The 19,509-nt window shown below is 42.5% G+C and overlaps 1 protein-coding gene across 1 annotated transcript in view; it reads right to left on the reverse strand.

The window, feature by feature from the left end:
* Nucleotides 1-523: 523 nt before the first annotated feature.
* The window catches only part of KCNK9 (potassium two pore domain channel subfamily K member 9), a gene marked incomplete at both ends in the record, with an annotated part of 79,525 nt that continues 60,539 nt past the window's right edge, over nt 524-19,509 (reverse strand). Inside the window, one exon of the mRNA XM_084283123.1 lies at nt 524-1,365. Within this exon, the coding sequence (XP_084139249.1) occupies nt 524-1,365 (842 nt within the window). The remainder of the gene's footprint in view (nt 1,366-19,509) is intronic.

Consider the following 19,509-nt stretch of genomic DNA (forward strand, 5'->3'; position numbering starts at 1 on the left):
CCATTCTTTTTGGAAGCAATCTAAAAAGTTAAAAGCAGGCTGGAACACAATTGCCTCAAGGGAAAAAAAAATAATACCTGATGCTTTAATTTTGTCACATGGCACTAGTTGTGGAATTGCACGCGCACACACCCACCCACACGCACCCAACACGCACGCAAGCACGCACGCTGCAACCTGCTCGTGAGGAAAATAGTTTATTAGGTCAGGAGTGCCAGTGGCACATGAAGGCTCCCAGCTGTGTGTGCAACTTTGGATTTGGTACCAACTTCACGTCACCTTGAATCCTCTGACATCCACCGAGGGGGTAATGTAAGGCATACTTTGCTGGAACAGTAATAATCCATGCTTCATGCTCAAGAGCTGAGTCTCAGAGGAGGACTGGCTTTCTCTACTCCCTTCGGCCTCGCTCCGTCTCACTCAAGGAAAACAACAAAACAAACAAACAAAAAAAAAACATAACAAAATAAAACAACAGAGAAGAACTGGGGAAAACAAGGAAAGCAAAAGAAGACAAATCACTTTAAATGGACTTTCGCCTTCTCATCAGCCTGTGGTTATCTGTAAAGCTGTGCAACCCAGGTGAGATGGAGCTGACAGGAGATGGGAAAAGGCTGTTTTTTAATGTGCTTGGCGAGATCTCCTCTATCTTGTAAGAGATGGAGTGAAAGTACTGGGGGTTCAGCTTCGAGCTGAACGAATTTTGGTGGGACACCACCCGGCTGGTGTACTCGTGGGACCTGTAACACATGCAGGAACAAACTGACTGAAGGTCTGTTACTTCGGCCTTGTACCGCGGCCGACCATGCTGGGAGTCCTCTTGGATGTGGATAATCATGCTGTTGCGGTTCCCTGCCAGGGACGCCCGTTCCTCGGCATCCCGCCTCTCGTCCTCGCTGTTCATGGTTAAGAACCTGAGAACAACCAGATTTAGAAATGCCCCAATGACTGTCAACCCCACTAGAATGTACATAAAGCTAAAAGCCACGTAGAGAGGCTTCTTTTGAAGGGCCCCTTTGGTCTGCAGGGCCACATAGTCTCCAAAACCTATCGTAGTCAATGTTATAAAGCAGTAATAGTAAGCATGGAAAAAGCTCCATTCCTCATACTGGGAAAAGGCTGCTGCTCCAATGCAGAGTGTCCCCATGCAGGAGAAGAAACCCACAGTGACCATGTTTTCCATGGAGACCTCAGTGCTCCTCATCCCACAGCACTTTTTGATGCGTTTCAAGAGGTACTTGACGAAGGTGTTCATGCGCTCGCCCAAGCTCTGGAACATGACGAGTGTCAGTGGGATCCCCAGGACGGCGTAGAACATGCAAAAGGCCTTCCCCGCGTCCGTTCCTGGGGCAGCATGTCCATAACCTGGGAGGGGGAATGAAAAGACAGGAGAATCAGCAAGGCAGGTGGTTACCACAGCTCCGTTCCCACACAGGCCACGTGAATCGCAGTGACTCCAGAGCTGTGGCCAGATCCAAGGCTCCAGTGGCTACAAGGACATCGCGGTCACAGGATCTTCCTATCTCCTTGCTCACATCCTGTATTTGAAGCAAATATGACAGAAAAACTGAGTTGTATACACAGGACTAAGAAAGACAAAAAAACAAGCAATCTATCTTACTTCAAATAGCTGCAAAATCCTAAACATTGCTTTCATTTGCTGAAGAAATGTCATGTCCATCCTGCATCACTTGAGGTATTGAAAACTTTGCAAATAGGTGGCCTCCTCCACAACATTTTTGAGAGGAGTTGGTATAGCCCTATCCCAAAACCAGAGTACACTGATGACATCTAAATTCCGTGTCTGCTGGCAACAAGGAGTTAATGACGTCCACAGAAACACTGATCAACGGAAGTCTTTTTAAAATTGTCTTCTTTACAGAACAAACCTTTCCTATAGGCACTCTTCTGAAAGCCACTCACTGCTGGAACACCATGGGATTTTAGGGGGTTTAATACCTGCTGCAACTTTAATTACCAAACAGTAAAGAACTTACCAGCTTCTCTTACAGTTTTACAGCTTTTTCAGCCAGGCTAGGAAAGACACTTTTGCCATGATGCTAAACTAATCCAGGACAGAGGATGTAGCATGTTTCACAGCATAGCTTACAGAAAGTAAAATCACAGCTAAACCTTCACTCTAAATCAAACAGCAAATGTAGAGGTTTCTATTTCAAAATGTTAATTTCAATTTTTCACATCACATTGCCTTAGAAATCTACATTTCTTACAGCTAAGATTGCAAGTGACAGTACCAAAGTCTCCAAAATAGGATGTCTGCAAGTAGCCTGGTCGTGGTACACATTCACCATGTGGGTAGCACTATCTAGGTTCCCATTAAAGTCAATGAATAGAAATCTGAACTTCTCAAGTGCAGTACATCCCATCTACGCCTAGATATCTAAAACAGGTCACTAAGTTATTCTCAGGAGCCACACATTTCTCTGCAGTGATTATAACAGAAATCTCAGGACTGACCTCAGTTCAAGATTAATATGCATAAATCTATGTATCTACATGTGTGCTAGGTGTCCAAGCTCCCTTTATAGTACACAAAGATTTAATGAAAACAGGCAGCAGCGAGTTATTTAACTGCCATTCCAGCATCTGTCTACCTTATGCTGAGCTGAAATGACAGTACTGGCTGCTCCATTGACTGACTGAATATCTGCTGACTACGGAAGAATTTAGACATCTACTGCACAGGTAGACAACTACATGGAAACAGCCAAATGTGGGCACCACTCTGTGAAGACCATTCCCCTCCTGCTGCCCCAGCCCTGTACATCACTGCTAGGCTCGAGTTATGGACCTGCTGATCTGAAGCTGCCAAATCCTTTTTTTGAACCCCTTGACACTACCTACCTCCCCGACCTCCTGCAGCAACAGACTCCAGAAGTGTACTCCTTTCTGTGTAAGAAAGTATTTTTTAATTTTAAGCAGATCTCCTTGTTTCAGCTAGTGCCCCATTGTCCCACAGTCTGATAACTTCAGCTAACCCCAGCTGTATCCCTGACCTCAGTTTTCGCCTGTCTGAAGTTGAGGTGCAGAGACCAGAACTCCACAAAACCCTCAGGACGTGGGCACACCACAAAGTCTACAGTTTTGCTAGAACACTATACAACCTTCAAAAAGAAAAGCAAAAACAAGACAAAGAAAATAAGATGAATGAACCAGCAAGAATGCCCTCCAAAAAAACGTACTTACTTCCTTAGCTCAGATGTTAGCTGTTGGCAAATGGATAGGATGTAGGCACTAGTTTGAAAAGGAAATACATAAATCAAAAAAGGAAGTTATTTGCAGGTTACAAAACAAATAGATTAACCTGTTCTATTGAGGAAGGTACCCTGTTTATTACAAAAAAAAAAAAAAAAAAAGGCAGTTTCCAAATTACCTGCATGGGGAAGTGTCTTCCATAGACTGATGCTGGATTTGTTCCACCTGACTGTCCCTCAATAAAGGCTATAATTGCCTCTCATTACTAAGATCAGCTTTTGAACTACAGGGGTGTTAATTAAACCAGGGACATCTTCCCATTTTATAGCTTTAGTTACAGCTGATAAAGAGAAGGAAAGTTTCAGAAAATGTGATTTTCCAGATGGTTACAGAGATGGCAGTTGGTGGAAACAGCTTTCACTTTGGGTTCTGAAGAAAAGGGCTGGGGTGAAAAAAGACTTCTTTTGATATCATTATATCCCTCTCACTAAAGATATCCACAGAGACAGTTTAGGGAGATTATAAAACATTAATATTATATGCTTAGACACTATCTCACAATTGTATTTCTAAGATTCGTCACAGACTTTGTAATTAACTCAAACTCAGTTCTCATGAGATAGGAATATACTCACATCCCTGTTTTACAGATAGTAAAGCAGAGACATAGGCAGGTTATAATTTTTCTCTACTAAGTAGACAAAAAATCCAGAAATTCAAATATCTGTTCTGCCCTGTGTCATACTCAGTTACCATAATATCAGGTACATGCCTTTTACCATATTTCGACCATGAAGCTGGGGAATAGAAAGAACTTTATTCATAAAGCTGGAATAAGGCCTTGCAAATAGATTCATGTATAGGGAATCAGAGAAATATATCTCTCCAGTGCAATGCAGCTTTATGGAATAGTCACCTTATTCATTGCCTTCAGCAAAAATGAAGGGTTTCAAAATACACAAAGACAGAGTAAATTCTCCTTTAATTTAGCCATACAAAATCTGTCCAGTAATACACAGAACAATATATGAAAAGCAAGCTCCACCAGGGCATGCTCTCTGAAATTCAGTAAATCTCAAATTTAAAACAAAACCTGTCTTCTTAACATCAGAAAGGACCTCTGGGAAAAATGAGAAGGTCAATAATTGCCACAAGAAGAGGGGCAGAGAGAATCATTAAGCCTGGAAAATAGCCTTCCACAGTGCATAAGGTCAGCCTCCAAGTAGTTGGGTTTTACTTGTGTCAAGGAAAGGCAGAAGCAAAAGTAACTGCTTTGTTAGCAGACTTCAGCCTCCAAACTTCAACCTAACTTCCTCTGCACGAATGTCACTGCCCTTTGCCTGAGTATAAAAAGACAGCTCCATATGAACCGTAACAGGTGGGAGACATAAAGAGAAATACAGAGGTTAAACATGACAGTGGTATTTCTCACTCTTTGGTGACTAAGAAGAAAGACCAAACAGAAGTCCTTTAAAAGTAGGTAAAGCAAATGCATCCCCTAGCAAGCCAAGAGATTGAGATAACAGGAAGAAGAGTATATGTAGAGCTTTAAATTGAGTCACCCCTAGGTAAACACTACCTATACTACTCTAGTGCTCTATCCAGTTTGCTCAGGTCCCACAATACAATATTATGACCACAGCAGGCAGATTTGTCCTATATTCAATGAGATATCATTTGAATGGTCAATGACAGTCTAAATAACTTTCACCTTGATTGGAAATGATGTCATGAGTAGTCTCTTTCTCTTTTATAATCCCTCTCAGTTGCTTTGACTTTCAAGACAGAACTCATCTGGTTTGGCATGAAGACGAATCGTTTGGCATGAAGAAATGTCATGCCTCAGAGTGTTATTCCAATTCTGGAGTACAGAGCACCAATCCACCACAGTTATAGGAGAGCTGTGCTACAGACACAGAACTGCAGGAAGGTGTGGGCAAGAGAGTCAAAGGATAAGAGCATGATATGATTTCACTGGTTTTAGTAATGCATAATGTATTTCTCTCCCATGAGCTTGGGCTTTCCCCCTTGAACCTATATAAACTTTCAGCACCTGCAGCACCCTGTAGCAAGAAAGTCCATAGATAAACCATATCATCTTTTTAAAAATCACCATCACTTCTTGATTTCTCTCATGTAGCTGTAGTTATTTTTATAACTTCTCTCCCACTACTATCCCTTGAAGCCTGATCTCCCCTATGGAAGAGAGCAGGAACAGTCATTCCCTCCTAACCTTCTTTGTGCCACTCATGATTTTATGGAACTTCTCAACACAAACGCCATGCCTTGCTAGCTTGTGCTCAGGCACTAAGCAAATATCTCTGGCACTGTACAGCCTCATGTGGGCCGACCAGCTTGCTAAGATCTACATCAGTGATCTTTGCACCACGCTCAGCTGCAGGGTATAGACAGGCCCCTAAAGTCTGTCTTGTCCTCCAACACAAATTCTCTTCAATAACACTTTGCTTCTAGAGTGAAAAGGGTCTGCATAAACAATGCCACGCTATTGCAATGATGCAGGCCACCCAGAATAAGTGAATACATAACAAAGATAACGCATTAGCAGGAAAAATCCTGAATATTTTCAGTATGTTGCATTTACACAGTAACCATGTCTAAGACTGCAAAGTGATTCCTACACTGGAAAAAGGGACGTTTTCCAGCACCAACCCATGATTATCCATGATGTTAAATAGGCTTTAGCCTGATTTAACATCATGGCTTTAGCCTGGACTAGCCATTACTGTCCAGGCAATGCCCATGCCTTGTGTACCCATGGAGGTTAACTCTACACAGGGACCACTGCAGCCAAGTACCACTCCGAAGCTGTAGAGGTGTTCAGCTCTTCCTGGCACTCTCCATGCCATAAGGTTTAGATGTCTTGAATCTTGAAGCAACATTGTGTTCTTCATGAGGGACATTTTATTTCTTTCTGGAGTAGGTTTTTCCATTTGTTCATCTACGCATCATTCATCCCCATGACAGACATTTGGGCCTGGTTGTCTTTGTCAACAGCCTCCAGAAAGAAATGAACTACTCCATCCCCATGACTCAATCCTTTCTTACTCATGCTGGCAGCAACTCTGGGCATGAGATAACAAAAAAAAAAAAAAAAGGATAATGGCACCTGTTCCTCAGATGGGCAAACACAATTCAGATGAAAACATCTTCCTGATGTCACACATTCACTTCGTAAGTTTGTCTATGTCAGGGAAACTACCACGGAAAAGAGTCTCGCTCTTTTCTGCTGCCTGCTCCCTCTTCTTTCTCCCACATATCTGGTCTCTCCCTGAATCTTGCTGCATTTCTCCCTGAACATCTCCAGGACCCCCTTTCTCTTTCTCTCCCTTTTCAGCCAACCTCACTGCTGCACATCACCTCCATAATCTCTCTTAGTTTTTCATGGCATTCCCTTTCCATCCTACCCAAAAGACAGTCTCTGATGTCAGGTCAAAGCATAATGCATGGCTCCCTACAGGTACACAGGCCAGTATGGGATGATATCATCCTGTGCTGCAAAGATATGGACGTCGTGTGGGAGGAGATAGGATGTGCTAACCCCAGGTGCAACCTAAAATCTGAAATCCCTCAGCAAGGCTGGCACAGCCTTTCACCTCGGCTCACCTCTGTTGTGTTATGACTGTTTCCATGTCCTGGCTGCAGAGCTAAGGCCATGCCACCTTGGAAGTTACACACGCTACTTTACATTGCACTAAGACCTACAGAAGATCTATTCTGGGTATCCAAGGACTCAGTAGGCTTCTCTTGTTTTATTCTCCCCACCACGAGCACAGATGTCCTTTCTTGTTGATCTTGGAAGCAAACTTTCAAAATGTTCAGGGAAGACAGCTTCAAAAGCAGCTCTGACTGGATAGGCAGGCACACAACACACACACAGTGTCCAGCAATGGAATGAGGAGGAAGATAAATGTTTTTGCTGTGTTTTCTGGTGCCTGGCAGGTCAGGGGGCAGCTGAAACTGTTCTTTTTGTGGGTGGGAGGCCAGCCCTGACCCATGTGCATCAAAAGTCGGGACAGATGACTGCCTCAACATCCCTGAGCTCTTGCAGAAATGATGGAGCAACAACTGAGGCCATCAGCTGGGACAGCTTTCTGGGTAGTCCTCCTGTGGGTGTAGCTTAGGAGACAAAATGTTTCTCAGACTATCTTAAATTATAGTAGTAGAAAAGCTGCAACCTAGTTTTGTGAAACACAGCCACGTATTGCCATGCTCATTTTGGATTCAGGGTAGGACTTGGGACTTCAGGGTTGGCAGGGTTGAGCTGGGGATCACACACTTTGCAGTCAGGCATGCCCTGTAAGAAGGTACCCTTGTTGAAACGCATTCTCTTGGATTCTTAGAGGGTCAAGGCAAATAACGTGTCCCAGTCTCAGTGAGGCACCCCTTACAGAACACAGCTCCATCCTCTTCAGAGCTTCTGCCTGCTGGGGAAGAAGATTTGGTCACATTTGTCCCTCACAGATACCCACTGTGAGAACAGACAAGCCGACAAGTTTAAACCAAGCCATAGGAAACTTTTATTTTTCTAAATAGCACTGGTTTAATTCACATTGCTTGATAATGATGAGCTACCTATATCTCCTTCTCTGCCCATCTGTCTTTCCTTCCCAATAGCTTTGAAGCTGCTCATCAATTTCCACCACTTACAAGAAGCTGTAATGTGAACTTGATAGTAATCTGTTCTGTTGGGCATGCCATCTGGCCAATCTGTGAATACACACAAAAGGTACAAAAACCCAACACACACATGCAAACTCAGCTGCAATGTGATCAGCTCCTTGTCTGGCCAGTTAGAGAAAAGAAGAAGGAGCTCATATGTCTCCATCATCTTATAAGATACCTTGTGATGTGATACCTATCTCCCTGCAATGATAAGGATATAGATAAGGGTTCAAGAAAAGGGGGGTTAAGTTTGGGGGGGTTGGACCTGATGATCTCTTGAGGTCCCCTCCAATCCCTACAATTCTGTGATTCTGTGAAAACCAGGGAATTATATTAGAGTTCACAAGAAACCAGGCTTAGCTAGTTCTGGTGCTCAGAAAAAGGTAAAACTTGAAAAATGTTGCTGAAAAAAAAAAAAACAAAACACAATGAAGTACTTGAGAATTCTGCACTTGATTGGTTTTGATGTTCTTCTTTTTCTTTTGCATGTAAAACTTTTCCTTTTGTACGTGTGTATAAAATTTATACTTTAAAGGGTTTCACTAAAAAAAAATGTTCAGTAAATGAATGAAAGTGGGTATTTTCAACCAGCTACATGAAGCCACCAACAATCTTCCTGCTCATCTGTATGCTGTAGACACAAAGACCTCTTCATCTGAAACCTCCTCTTGCTGAACTTGGACAACTTTTACTGCTCAGACAAGAGCAGAATAGACTGGGACAGATTTGGCAGTGATTTGGGCCATGCTTCTGGTACACCATTTCCCAACTCCTTCCAAAACCAACAGCAACTCTGTTCTGGATTTCCATCTGGTTAACAGTGGACGGTTCTTCCCACTGCAGCTGAACCTGGCCAGTTTTCTGGGGAAATCAACAGCAGTATATTTTGGCAGCCAGAGAGACCAGGAGGAGAGCATTCATGCATCACAGGGACTCAGACAGACTTATCAGCCAGCATGCTGGATTCTCATAACAGCAAGAAAAACAAACTTCCAAAGTCAAGGACAGGAAGGTTGACAGTGACTCTTTGGGTTCATATGTCTTGGGAGCTTTGTGGTAAGTACCAAATGATCAGGCTCTCCGGAGCTTGCACACCACCAGCTCAGCATAAAACTTTTGTATCTGGACCAGAGTGTGTTTTATATCTGTTTGGTGCTGAGATACGTGACTGCACAAAGCCCTGTAGCATTTCTGAGTCAACATTTTCCCACTCAGCTCATGCTCTCTATTTCTGACTACCCCTGCATGCCTTTTCTCCACATTCCTCTCTCCATTTTGTTCTCTGAAACAGTCTGAGGATTGACCCGAGGCTCACATCACATCTAGTCCCAAGACAAATCATGCCCAGAACAAGATCTCAATCTGAACAGAATCGTAGCAACGACTAGGAAGAGACTTATCAGGTCATGTTATCCATTCCCGAGGGCCAGCATATGATTGTTCCCTACAATATGTTCTCCAGGGCTTTGTCCAGTTTTGTTTAAATGATTGAAATAACAAGGTTTCTGCTCTCTCCCTTAGGAAATTATTCCCCTGTCTAACGGATCCAGCTATTAAGGTCTTTTGATATACAGCCTGTATTTTTCTATGCCATCTTTTATCACAGCATTCTTTTATCGCCCTCATTCCAACACACCCCATTTCTTCCTGTCGTTATTCACTCCTTTATGCTTCTTGGAGACAGTCACAGCTTCATCCCTTAGCCAATATTAGCTACAAACAGAGTTGTCTGGGGCAGTGTCCTGCAGCAAGGAAGACAATGGATGTTTTACAACATACACCTGGGTTCAGATTTTGAACATCTCTTTAGAAGCAGCTCCTTATGTGGCCATTTTACACTTCGTTGAGATTCCTCCTGTTCTCCAGAAACTTTCAAGATCTCAATGCCAGCATTGTGTGCAGTCCTGATAGACACAGGACCACAGTAGCACATTTATCAGTTCCCTGGACTGCCAAATGTCCTCTTTGAGTTTGTAAGACTGGCCACTGTCACTGTAACATAATGACCACCCAACACTACAAACTTTTCCTGCTGCTGTCATTTCTTTAATCCCAAACCCTCCTTCTATTGAACATATGTGAGTGCAATACATATCATTTTTCTTCAGCCTCCTGTATAAATGACCTTATCGAGCAATTTTAATTGTTTTCTGTAATGGTGATTTGGGTTGTTCCCAGTTTGTTGGCAATGGTCTGCAAACTCTCCATGAGGGGAGATGGACAAAGGACTCACCACCTGCAGGTTTGGCAGGATAATCCAAACAGCACTCAGGGTTCGGAAAAAATATGTCAGGAAGAAGCACAGGGGCTTGCATCTTAAGAACAGGCCAAAAACAGATTTCTTCTTCATTTTTTTCTGGTGACAAAAAAAAAGGGTCATGAGAAATTTCTGATTTGTCTTTCTTTAGAGGATTAGTACTTTTCAAACTAAAAACATACCAAGTTTGAGCCTTTTCATGGGGTTAAAAAAGAAGTCTCCTTTCAGACCTGCTGAATGCCTGAGACCTCTCTCGGTTTGACATCGCCAGGGCTTCAGAAGCTGGATCTCAGCAAAAAAACGCTGCTAAATAAATGCTTTCCAAGGCCAAAAAGAAGCAGAATAGCTCAAAACATCAGACACAAATCATTCCTGCCATAGTAATCACCTCCCCAGTACCTGTGATGTCATTATCCACTGCAGCCCACGGAGCTGTTTGCAAATCAGCGTGACATCAGTAGCTGTCAGAGCTGGTCTGGTAAAACACAGCGCATCCTGCGAGAGACACGGGGTGGCTCTTAGAGAAGCAGTTTGGCTGTGATTTCACTGCAGCAATCACATTTTGTCTCTATGACTCTCCTCTCCTCTGTGCAATGAAGAGACGTAGAAGAGCACAGGCAGCCTGCCACAAGTTTGCCTTTTTTTGTCTGTTTTTTGTTTTTTTTTCTTTTTTTTCTTTTTTTTTTTTGTTGTTGTTTTGTTGTTTGTTTTTTTTTTGTCATTTTTTGTTTGATTGGTTTTTGGTTTTGTTTTTATTTTGTGCCATGGCTGCTGCAGGTTGTTCCCACGTGGGAGAATAATGGGCTATTTTTCAAACTTTTAGAAAATATGAATAGGCACACGGTATTTTGAGCAGACTGTCCTTTCTGCTGTGAAGGAAATCAGGGCTTCACCCATGCAAAAAGGCAGATAAAGGAAGGGTTAGAGATCCCCACTGTCCCCCCTTGAAAAACAAGCCAACAAATCTGTTAGGAGACACTACTTCTACTAACACGGATAATGTGATATAATCTCTGATCTGGACAAAGTTATACATGTACAAAAATACTTCCAGAGTAGTGTCTGTCTTGGCAAGAGAACAGCTGAGCTTGGTGGAACCACCAATCCTTCTTCCCTCTTTTGCTTTTTATTTTCTGTTCCTTTGTTCCTGGCCATGGTAAGGAACCAGCCGGATGGACACAAGCTTCCTTGCTTGTAGACCTTTGGAATGACAGACTTCTTTACATCACTTACAGCATTTATTGTACCCTTCTCTGGAAAAAAAAAAAAATCTCTCAAACACGTACTCTGACTCTGGCTGGCCGCACTTTTGGCCAAGGCTATTTTCCCTGCAGACACTCTCATTTTCCAGCAGCTTTAGTAGCTGAAAGTTGACTTCAGTGATCTGACAGCCAAAGCAAGTGAAGTCCATCATAATTTCCCCCATTACATCACATACAAAACAAGCAGTGATTCAACAAGATATATAAACAGATTTCATCAAAGGGATACATGCATTTTTCTTAATGAAAAAAAAAAAAAAACAACAAAAACAAACAAAAACATTTTGTTCAAATGCTTTGGATTGAGTTTATTGTAACCTATATAAGGTTATTTGATTTTTTCTTTTATTCCCAAAACAGACTTCTGTTTGAGAATACAAGTGAAAAGAGATGTCTCAATTTTCTTCTACAAATTTTAAGTGTGTTCTTTTGATCAACTTTGAGAAACTGCAATAATTCAACCAAAACACTTCTGTGAAGGAAGAAGTTCAATTCTTATTGACAAAGCATTTTTGCAATATGATACCAAAAAAGTTAATGGAAATATACTTCCCAACTCTACCATCCTACTCAGTTTTCCATCGACCCAGTACTAACTTTGAGGTTCATGTATCCTTGTACTTTGAAGATAGAAGGGCTGAGCTAAAATGTGAACGTCAAAGTTTTGCAGCATTGTTTGGGTTTGGCTACATGAAGATCTTCTAGATTGCAGTATCAGGGTAATTACACTGCTGCAGCTATCCTGGTCTAACCTAACTCCCTAGGTTGGCACTTTTATATGAAGTCACTTCATCTTTTTTTTTCTTTCTTTTTTTTCTTTTTTTTTTCTTCTCCTTTTTTTTCCTAATAGCAACATTTAACTCAACTAAGCAAGCACATACAAGGAGTGTAGACTGCTGGACCAAGATGAAAACAGAGGCATTTCTCATGGGATTCTGTCCCAGCCAGCAGAAAGTAAGAGCAATCAGGTGTTTTGGAAACTTGAGACCAAGAGATACTAAACCCAGAACTTTCTTTCACATACAGTGAAAATCTCCTTCCTAAACAGATGGAGCTCCACTTCAGCTAGGCGTGTTGACTCCACTAATCAAGCTGTAAGGCTGTCCCTAAACTCATTGCTCTTACAGATAAAAGTCTTTATTTCCAATCCAAATTTGTTCGTGGTTTGTTCTTGTAAAAATAAAGCCATTAACTTGAATAGCTCTCCTCCTAGTTTGTATTCCCTACTCCCATAGATTAACAGTAGACATATCCCAACAGACTTTTTTCCCCCTAGAATGAGTAAACCAGCCTCTGCTAGTGTGTTGCATTAGACAGTTTCACCTTCATAGCATTTTGAGTCTATTCAACTTTAATTCAATTTTTCTTGCACACCTACAGTACAAAACACAGAAATTCTGTGCTCCATTTGTGCAGACTTTGAATAGTATTTCATACAATTTTAGATATGTCTTGGAGATAGCACGGACATGAACTCTGAAATTTGAAAATTGAAAAGTGCTGAATCCTGAGCCTATCTGTCTTTGGATCTCAATACTAAAAATCCATGAGATCTTATTTTGTCTCACAAACTAATATGAATAATATGATGAAAATAGACTAATCTTTCTTGGTGACCATGAACTCACAGTGCTGTAACTCAAGTACACAAGTTTTTTGTTTAACTAAAGACAAGCATTTGAGCTAAGCTCCATGTTCGTGTTAAGCAGAAGGATGCTAAGAAGAAACTTTCCGTATACTGCAAGTAAGTCTCCAACAAATGACCCATGAAAAGCAGGATGGGGTTCATGTGCGCTACGGAGTCCTGAAGCTGACAAGCATATAGCAATTAGTTATTCTAAAAGTGGCTCCGTTTAACCTTCTCAACACATTTCCAGTTCCCAGCAAACCTTTTTGCTGAGCTCAGTCAGAGATCTTTCACCTCCCCTTTCATTTCTTTATTGTTTACAGACATCTACCTTTTCCATGTCAGCCCCGATAAGCACACCGAGCAGCAAGATTACAGGAGGCAGTAGACTGAGACACCATTTAATGCACCTGACTAAGCATGATCGGAGCAATCCATCACCTCAGTTTTCTACTCGCAGCCAACAGGAATAGTCAAACCGAGTGGCAAAAAATGCAAAGCCACTTCCATAAACTTTTTCAAATCTGTACCCCTCATCACTTCTCTTTTGCTGGGTTGAAAACAGTTTTCCTACTACATTATTCTAGTATCATAACTATTTTTAATTTTATTTCATCCCTGAAGTCCTGCATGCAATGTAGCTCAAGAAATTATACTGAAAAAGTACTTCACATGATATTTCTGAGCAGTCACAGCCACCATTTGAATAGCTTTTATTTCCGGGAATCTCCATTGTGGTCCAAGAGCCTGGAGTGGCAGGAGCTATAAACGACACAGAATAACATGATATGGCCCCTGACCCTTCACAATTCTCCTCTGACACTAGGAACTACTCTCTGCACTTCCAATATGGGGATACGAGAGAGGGAGAGGGCCTGCTCATGAAGAATAGAGATCAGACCAAGAGTTTGATACCCCCCACAAAAAAAGGTCATGTAATGAGGATTATTAAACTGTTCAGCAAGTGGAAAAACCAAACCAAAACAAACAAACAAACAAAAAACATTAGGAGGATATTTTAAAAATGTTTTGGACAACAGCCTGGTTAGTATCCTCCAGTACCACTCTTGTAGGCATTTAAGTTTTGTTTCAGCTTTAGACCCAAGTTTGGAGCTTGCATAAATATGGAGCAGCCCAGCTGAGGGTCCACTAGAGTTCCTAATACATAATGACTCCTCATTGCACCAGCCATCCCATGCATGCCTTGCATTTCCAGTGTGGTACCAACTCCCATTCCTGTTTGTGAGTGGAGTTACAGACACATGCTCAAGTTTGGGCTCTCAGTAAGGATCTGAGCACGGTTTTGTGGAAGTCAAGTTTCCCCAGCTGCACATTTCCTGGAATCAATATACATAATCAATATCTATTTTTTATTTGCTTGCTTGGTTGCTTTTTAGTCTTGGAAGTAGCAACTGCACTTCGAGACTTGGGACCTCATTTGTTGCTGGGTCTCATTTGCTTTGCAAAACCCTAAGCAGTGTGATGGAGCTGTTGTCACCAGCCTCGAGTGCGTGCACTGAGGCTGAAGCTGTTTCTGAGTCCTGATGATCTCCTGACTCCTGGCTGTGTTGCAGCAGCAGAATTATAAACCTGGCAGTGTTTTATTTATCTTTGCAGAGGACCAGCCTGAAAGAACCTGTCTCTGGGAGAAGACTCCAGGAAGTATCAGCACATCTGATAGGTAATGAAGTTGCTTTTCTTGCTATGTGGATAGGTGGTACATGGCCTAATGACAGAGAAGCTGAAATACCCTTCAAAAGAAAAAAAATCTTCTTTGGCTGTACTGCAGCTCAGATAATTCTGTATTCACTGCCCTATTTCTCCCATCAGTTTCTTTCTACTTCTTTTCCACATCCTTTCCCTTCTTGTTGGCTATATCCATTCCTCTTCTTCTCAATTAAGCCATTCTCTTGCCTTTCTTCTACTTGTTTTCACCTGTTGTTGTCCCCTTCTTTTTCCTTCTCCTGTTTCCCTCCTCTCTCGTGCCCACACTCCTCTCTTTCATTCCCATTTACTCCGTTTCTTGACTACTTCAAGCACCTGTCTGCTTAGGCAATGCTCAATAGTTAGGAGAACTTCATAGCCTATAACCGCCCTGCACAATAGTTGTTCTACGACCATAATGGCCAACTATAAGCCATCAGCCTTATCTTTGCAGACAGGATTAATTCTGGCATGATGTATTATAAAATTAGCCATCCTTGGCAAAGCTACTGCCCTTTAGTTTTCACAAGAACACAATTAAATGGCATTTGCACAGTCAAGCTAGAGCAAAGCTAAGAGGAGACAGACATCATGAAGTTATTAGATTAGGAAGTTAAAACAACCACATCTCAGTTAGCTCAAGCATTCGAACACATTATATAACATTTCAGAGGTAATACAGGGAAAATGAAGCTGCTTTTGGGCACTTTCCTTCCTCCCTAGCAAGCCGTGGCGAAGCGTATGTAATAACAGCGAATAACTCAGAGGAAAATCACTACCAGATACCCAGACTTTGGGTTTGCCTAGAAGACAACTTCTACTGCGCCAGCAGAAAGGTTAACTCCATGGGGACTCCAGAGCATGCACACAGTTTGCGGTCTTTCCTAATTAAACACATTCGCACACCTCATAACAAGAGCTGCTCCCTCACCCCAGGGCTGGACCCCCAGCTCATGTAAGTCAGCAGAGTGTCCCAGAGGAGCTATTTTGATTTACATTGGCTAAAAAACCAGTCCCTGATCCTCTGTGCATGCAAGAGAGTGCTAGCATAACTGGTGAGTATCTGGGCTTAAAGAAGCCTTGCTCACAGGTTTTCACTGTTTGAATAGGCACTTGTATATTCATCAATAGCAACTCAAACTTCAGCTTTTCTCCAAATCAGCTTTTTATTCATAGACCGTGCTCTGGAGCTGGTGTCTACAAGCTCCAGCCTGCTGGGGTGATCTCCCGCTGCCACCCATTATATGATTCCAAGGAAACAAAATAAAGCAAATTTGACGAGCATACCCTACTTTGTCATCATAGAGGTCCCCTAAATCACTGAGTTTGACGTGATTTTAGAAGAAGTTTATGGAACAGAGCAGTTCAACCCACCAGTTTTCACACAAACTGCGGCATGGTTTTCTCCTCTAAACTGGAAAAATTCAACATTTGTCCAGCCCACCCAGATAAGCACAGGTACTCCACTAGGAAACCAGGAATCCTACTGCAGTTGTCCTTTAGATGAAAGGAGTTATGAGATAGGTAAAGAGGATTTTTTTTTTAGGGTAATATATGTAGTACCTTGGAGTTTGTCTAGGCCAAGTGTCCCAGGCATTCAAATCATTACAGAGTGATAACACGCTCTCTGCAAACCGGGCTCAACCTCTGATGACCCTCACAAGTTTTACGCACGAATCCTGCTCAGCTTAGCTCTCTGCCCACCCACAGCCAAAGGAGCAAAGCCCAGGAGCAGACCAGCTTAATTTACTGCTGTTTAAAAACAGACGCTGGCCCTCTATTTATCTCCATCAAGAGAAAAAATACCCAAGCTCCTCAAATGAAAAGCCCTGCAGGATTTTGCCTGCTTGAATGTGGAACGGAGATCTGACAATAAAAAGGACATTTCATTTGTCTTATTAGTGGCTGACTACCGTGGAAGGTGTTCAATCAATTAGACTGATCTCGGACTCCTGAATTATTGATAGCGAGAGCTGGATTACACTCCCAAATGCTTTTAGCTTAATTGCCCGACCCATCATTGCTTCATTTTCCTTTTCTTATGTATATATTTTTTTTGTTGTTGTTTCAGATTTTACCTATAGCAGCTTGCCAGTGGCTGACCCTGTTATTTTGCTGCTGTTGCCAGCAGTGCTGGTGCTGGTGCAGGGAGCGAGTGCCGAAGCCTTGCTCAGGCAGTGGTTGTAGGGTGCAGGCAGACAACATCAGGGTGGTGCTAGCATCCCGCACAGACCAAAAGGGACTGGGGAGGAGAACAGCATCTTCCTGCTATGAAGACAAAGTGTGAGGGGTTCAGAGGTGCCCCACTTCCACCCTCCCTTCCTAATCTCTACTTTTTATAGCTCTCAGTCCCTTCCCAGGTCCTTCCCTTCATACTCAAGCTTCCCTTTGCTTCGTGTCCCTTTTCTTCCCTCCCCTGCCACCCAGAAATGCAATGCAGCACAGATCTGGAGCTCATCTGGGCCAGCGTACCACCTCCAGCAGCAGCTGAATGGTGCCCAAGTGGCCCTTCTCACCCCACCTCTGGCCGTACCAGCTCCCCTGAAACATGTCTAATTTTCCTCTCCCCACACAACACTTCCCAGCCTCTTCTCATTTCCCCCTCTGACACCCTATCTCCTGTTTTCCAGCCTGGACACATCCCTCCCTCCTCCACTTTTAGCAGCGGGCAGTTTGGTGTGAAAATCAGCAGGATTAGGGAACACAAGTAAAACAGTCAAAGAGGGCTGACAGAGATAGCAAGTGTCATCGTGTGCAGGGGTTTTGAGTAATCTTGTGTGCACGCAAGCCCCGAACTGCACTGACCTCGATTGTTTAACTCTCACTGACGTACCAGGACATTAGCAAAGACAGATTCACTGTATTTGAGTGTGCTCCATATTTTATGGACTAAGAACATCTTAAATGCCTTTAAAGTGCAGCTCCCTGCGACTCTCTTGCAGGCTAACCCGAAGCAGAGAGACAAGCACAAGTGGATTTATAAGGACATGGGAGATGTTTCACAGTGAGAGAGGAGAGAGAAAGAGGGGGAAAAAAAAGCAAATTGAGATGGGGAAGGGTCTGAAAAACAGTTGAAATAAGCAGAGAGAAGAGGTGTAAAGGAAATAGGAGGATACAAAAAAAGCAGAAGGAGAGAAGAAGAGAAAGTGAGAAGTAAAGAAAAAGATGAGGAAAAACTTGCTTGTGGAAAATGACAGACAGACAATGTTTGGGAGGACTGGAACTGCTGGTGCCAGCTTTGAAACAGGTTATTTCTGTGATAACAGGAGCATGATACGATCAGCGTTCTGGCTAGAGCACAGTACCAGGGGATACGATCAGAGAGAAATAAAAGCTGGAACAGCAAAACTGCAGTGCAGGTGAATTACACGATACCTTGCAAGGATTTAAAAAAAAAAAATAAACAATGGTTATTGCAGGATCCATCTGAATATTTTCTTATTTTCTGGGAAGTTTTTACAGAACTCTGCTGTTGGGTTCGGACAAGACGAGAGATCTCTGGGAAATTATTAGAAAGATAAATAATACTGGGAAATGTGTCATTTTGCAATTTTCTAGATGGCAGTGGAGGATTACTGTTACCAGCAATACTTGTGCTGTGCCCTTCCTGGATGTAATAGGAAATAGATTTTTTCCCCCTTGAAATAACATCAGAGCCAGCAAGAGGCAATTTTAGACTTGGTTGAGATGAACAGTGAGGACACTATGGAAAAGTGTTTGCTCAAGTGTTGACTGGTAGTGTTTAAATCACAAAGTATAAGCAACAGCAGGTAGCCAAGTCGTTAATTTCCAAAAGGCAACAGTGAAAAATTAAAGGGATTAGGGAGTGAGTCACTTGGTATGAAGAGCACAGGGATTATAAAAAAGAAGCTCAAAGTTTCTCCATGACAAGTGCACAAATACCAGGATTAGATTACAATAATGCTTATTGCAATCAATCTCACCACGTATTGCAAGATTACGTTAATCCTCAGTGCAAGGAAAGGTTTGACAGGAGCATTCAAGAGGAACGGGAAAAGGAGAAGCCAACAAATCCATGTCTGCTAAGTTGCCATGTGGAGGGTTGAGAACTGCCTAATGAACATTAAAGCAATCAGGAAAGGGGTTGGGGAATGTATGAGGAAAAAAGGAAGATAGGGTAAAAAGGAAGATCATTGCTTTGGTTTTCAGCAAAAAGGAGGTTATTTGATACTCGGGCAACAGAGATCAGGAATGGGGATAGAGGACAGATAACAATAACTTCCCACATCCTCAAATGTAGGAACTGAATATCCTTGTATCAGAATTACTGTAACCAAATAGATAAAGATTTAAGAGAGGAGGGAAGGAGGGAGAGGAGTGAAGAAGAGAAAGGAGGGAAGGAGAGAGAGGAGGGAAGGAGAGAGAGGAGGGAAGGAGATAAAATAATTAATTAATTACAGGTCTGTTTCTTATTGCACTCCAGTGGGATAATATGCCCTACATAGGGAATTCCTGGTGCAAATGAGCAAGCTAAAGGATTAAACAGAAGTGCCAACACATTGTGTGGAGAGGCAGATAGCTGGCCCAGAAAGAGTTAATGGCCATCTTTTGTCACAGTGGCTAAAGAGACGTCTGTGTGTCAGCTTATGAGCAAGACAAGTCTTTAGTATGACAACGGGTAAGTGAACAAACGTCAGAGGCAGGAGCAGATGATGCAGGGGCAGCCATCCACGGATCTCAGCAGGCTGCAGGAACGGGGCTGGCTGGGCAACCAGCAGACTCCAAAGCCAAAGCCTTGG

Source organism: Netta rufina (assembly GCF_964035555.1).
Source record: "Netta rufina genome assembly, chromosome: 2".
Lineage (NCBI taxonomy): Eukaryota > Metazoa > Chordata > Aves > Anseriformes > Anatidae > Netta > Netta rufina.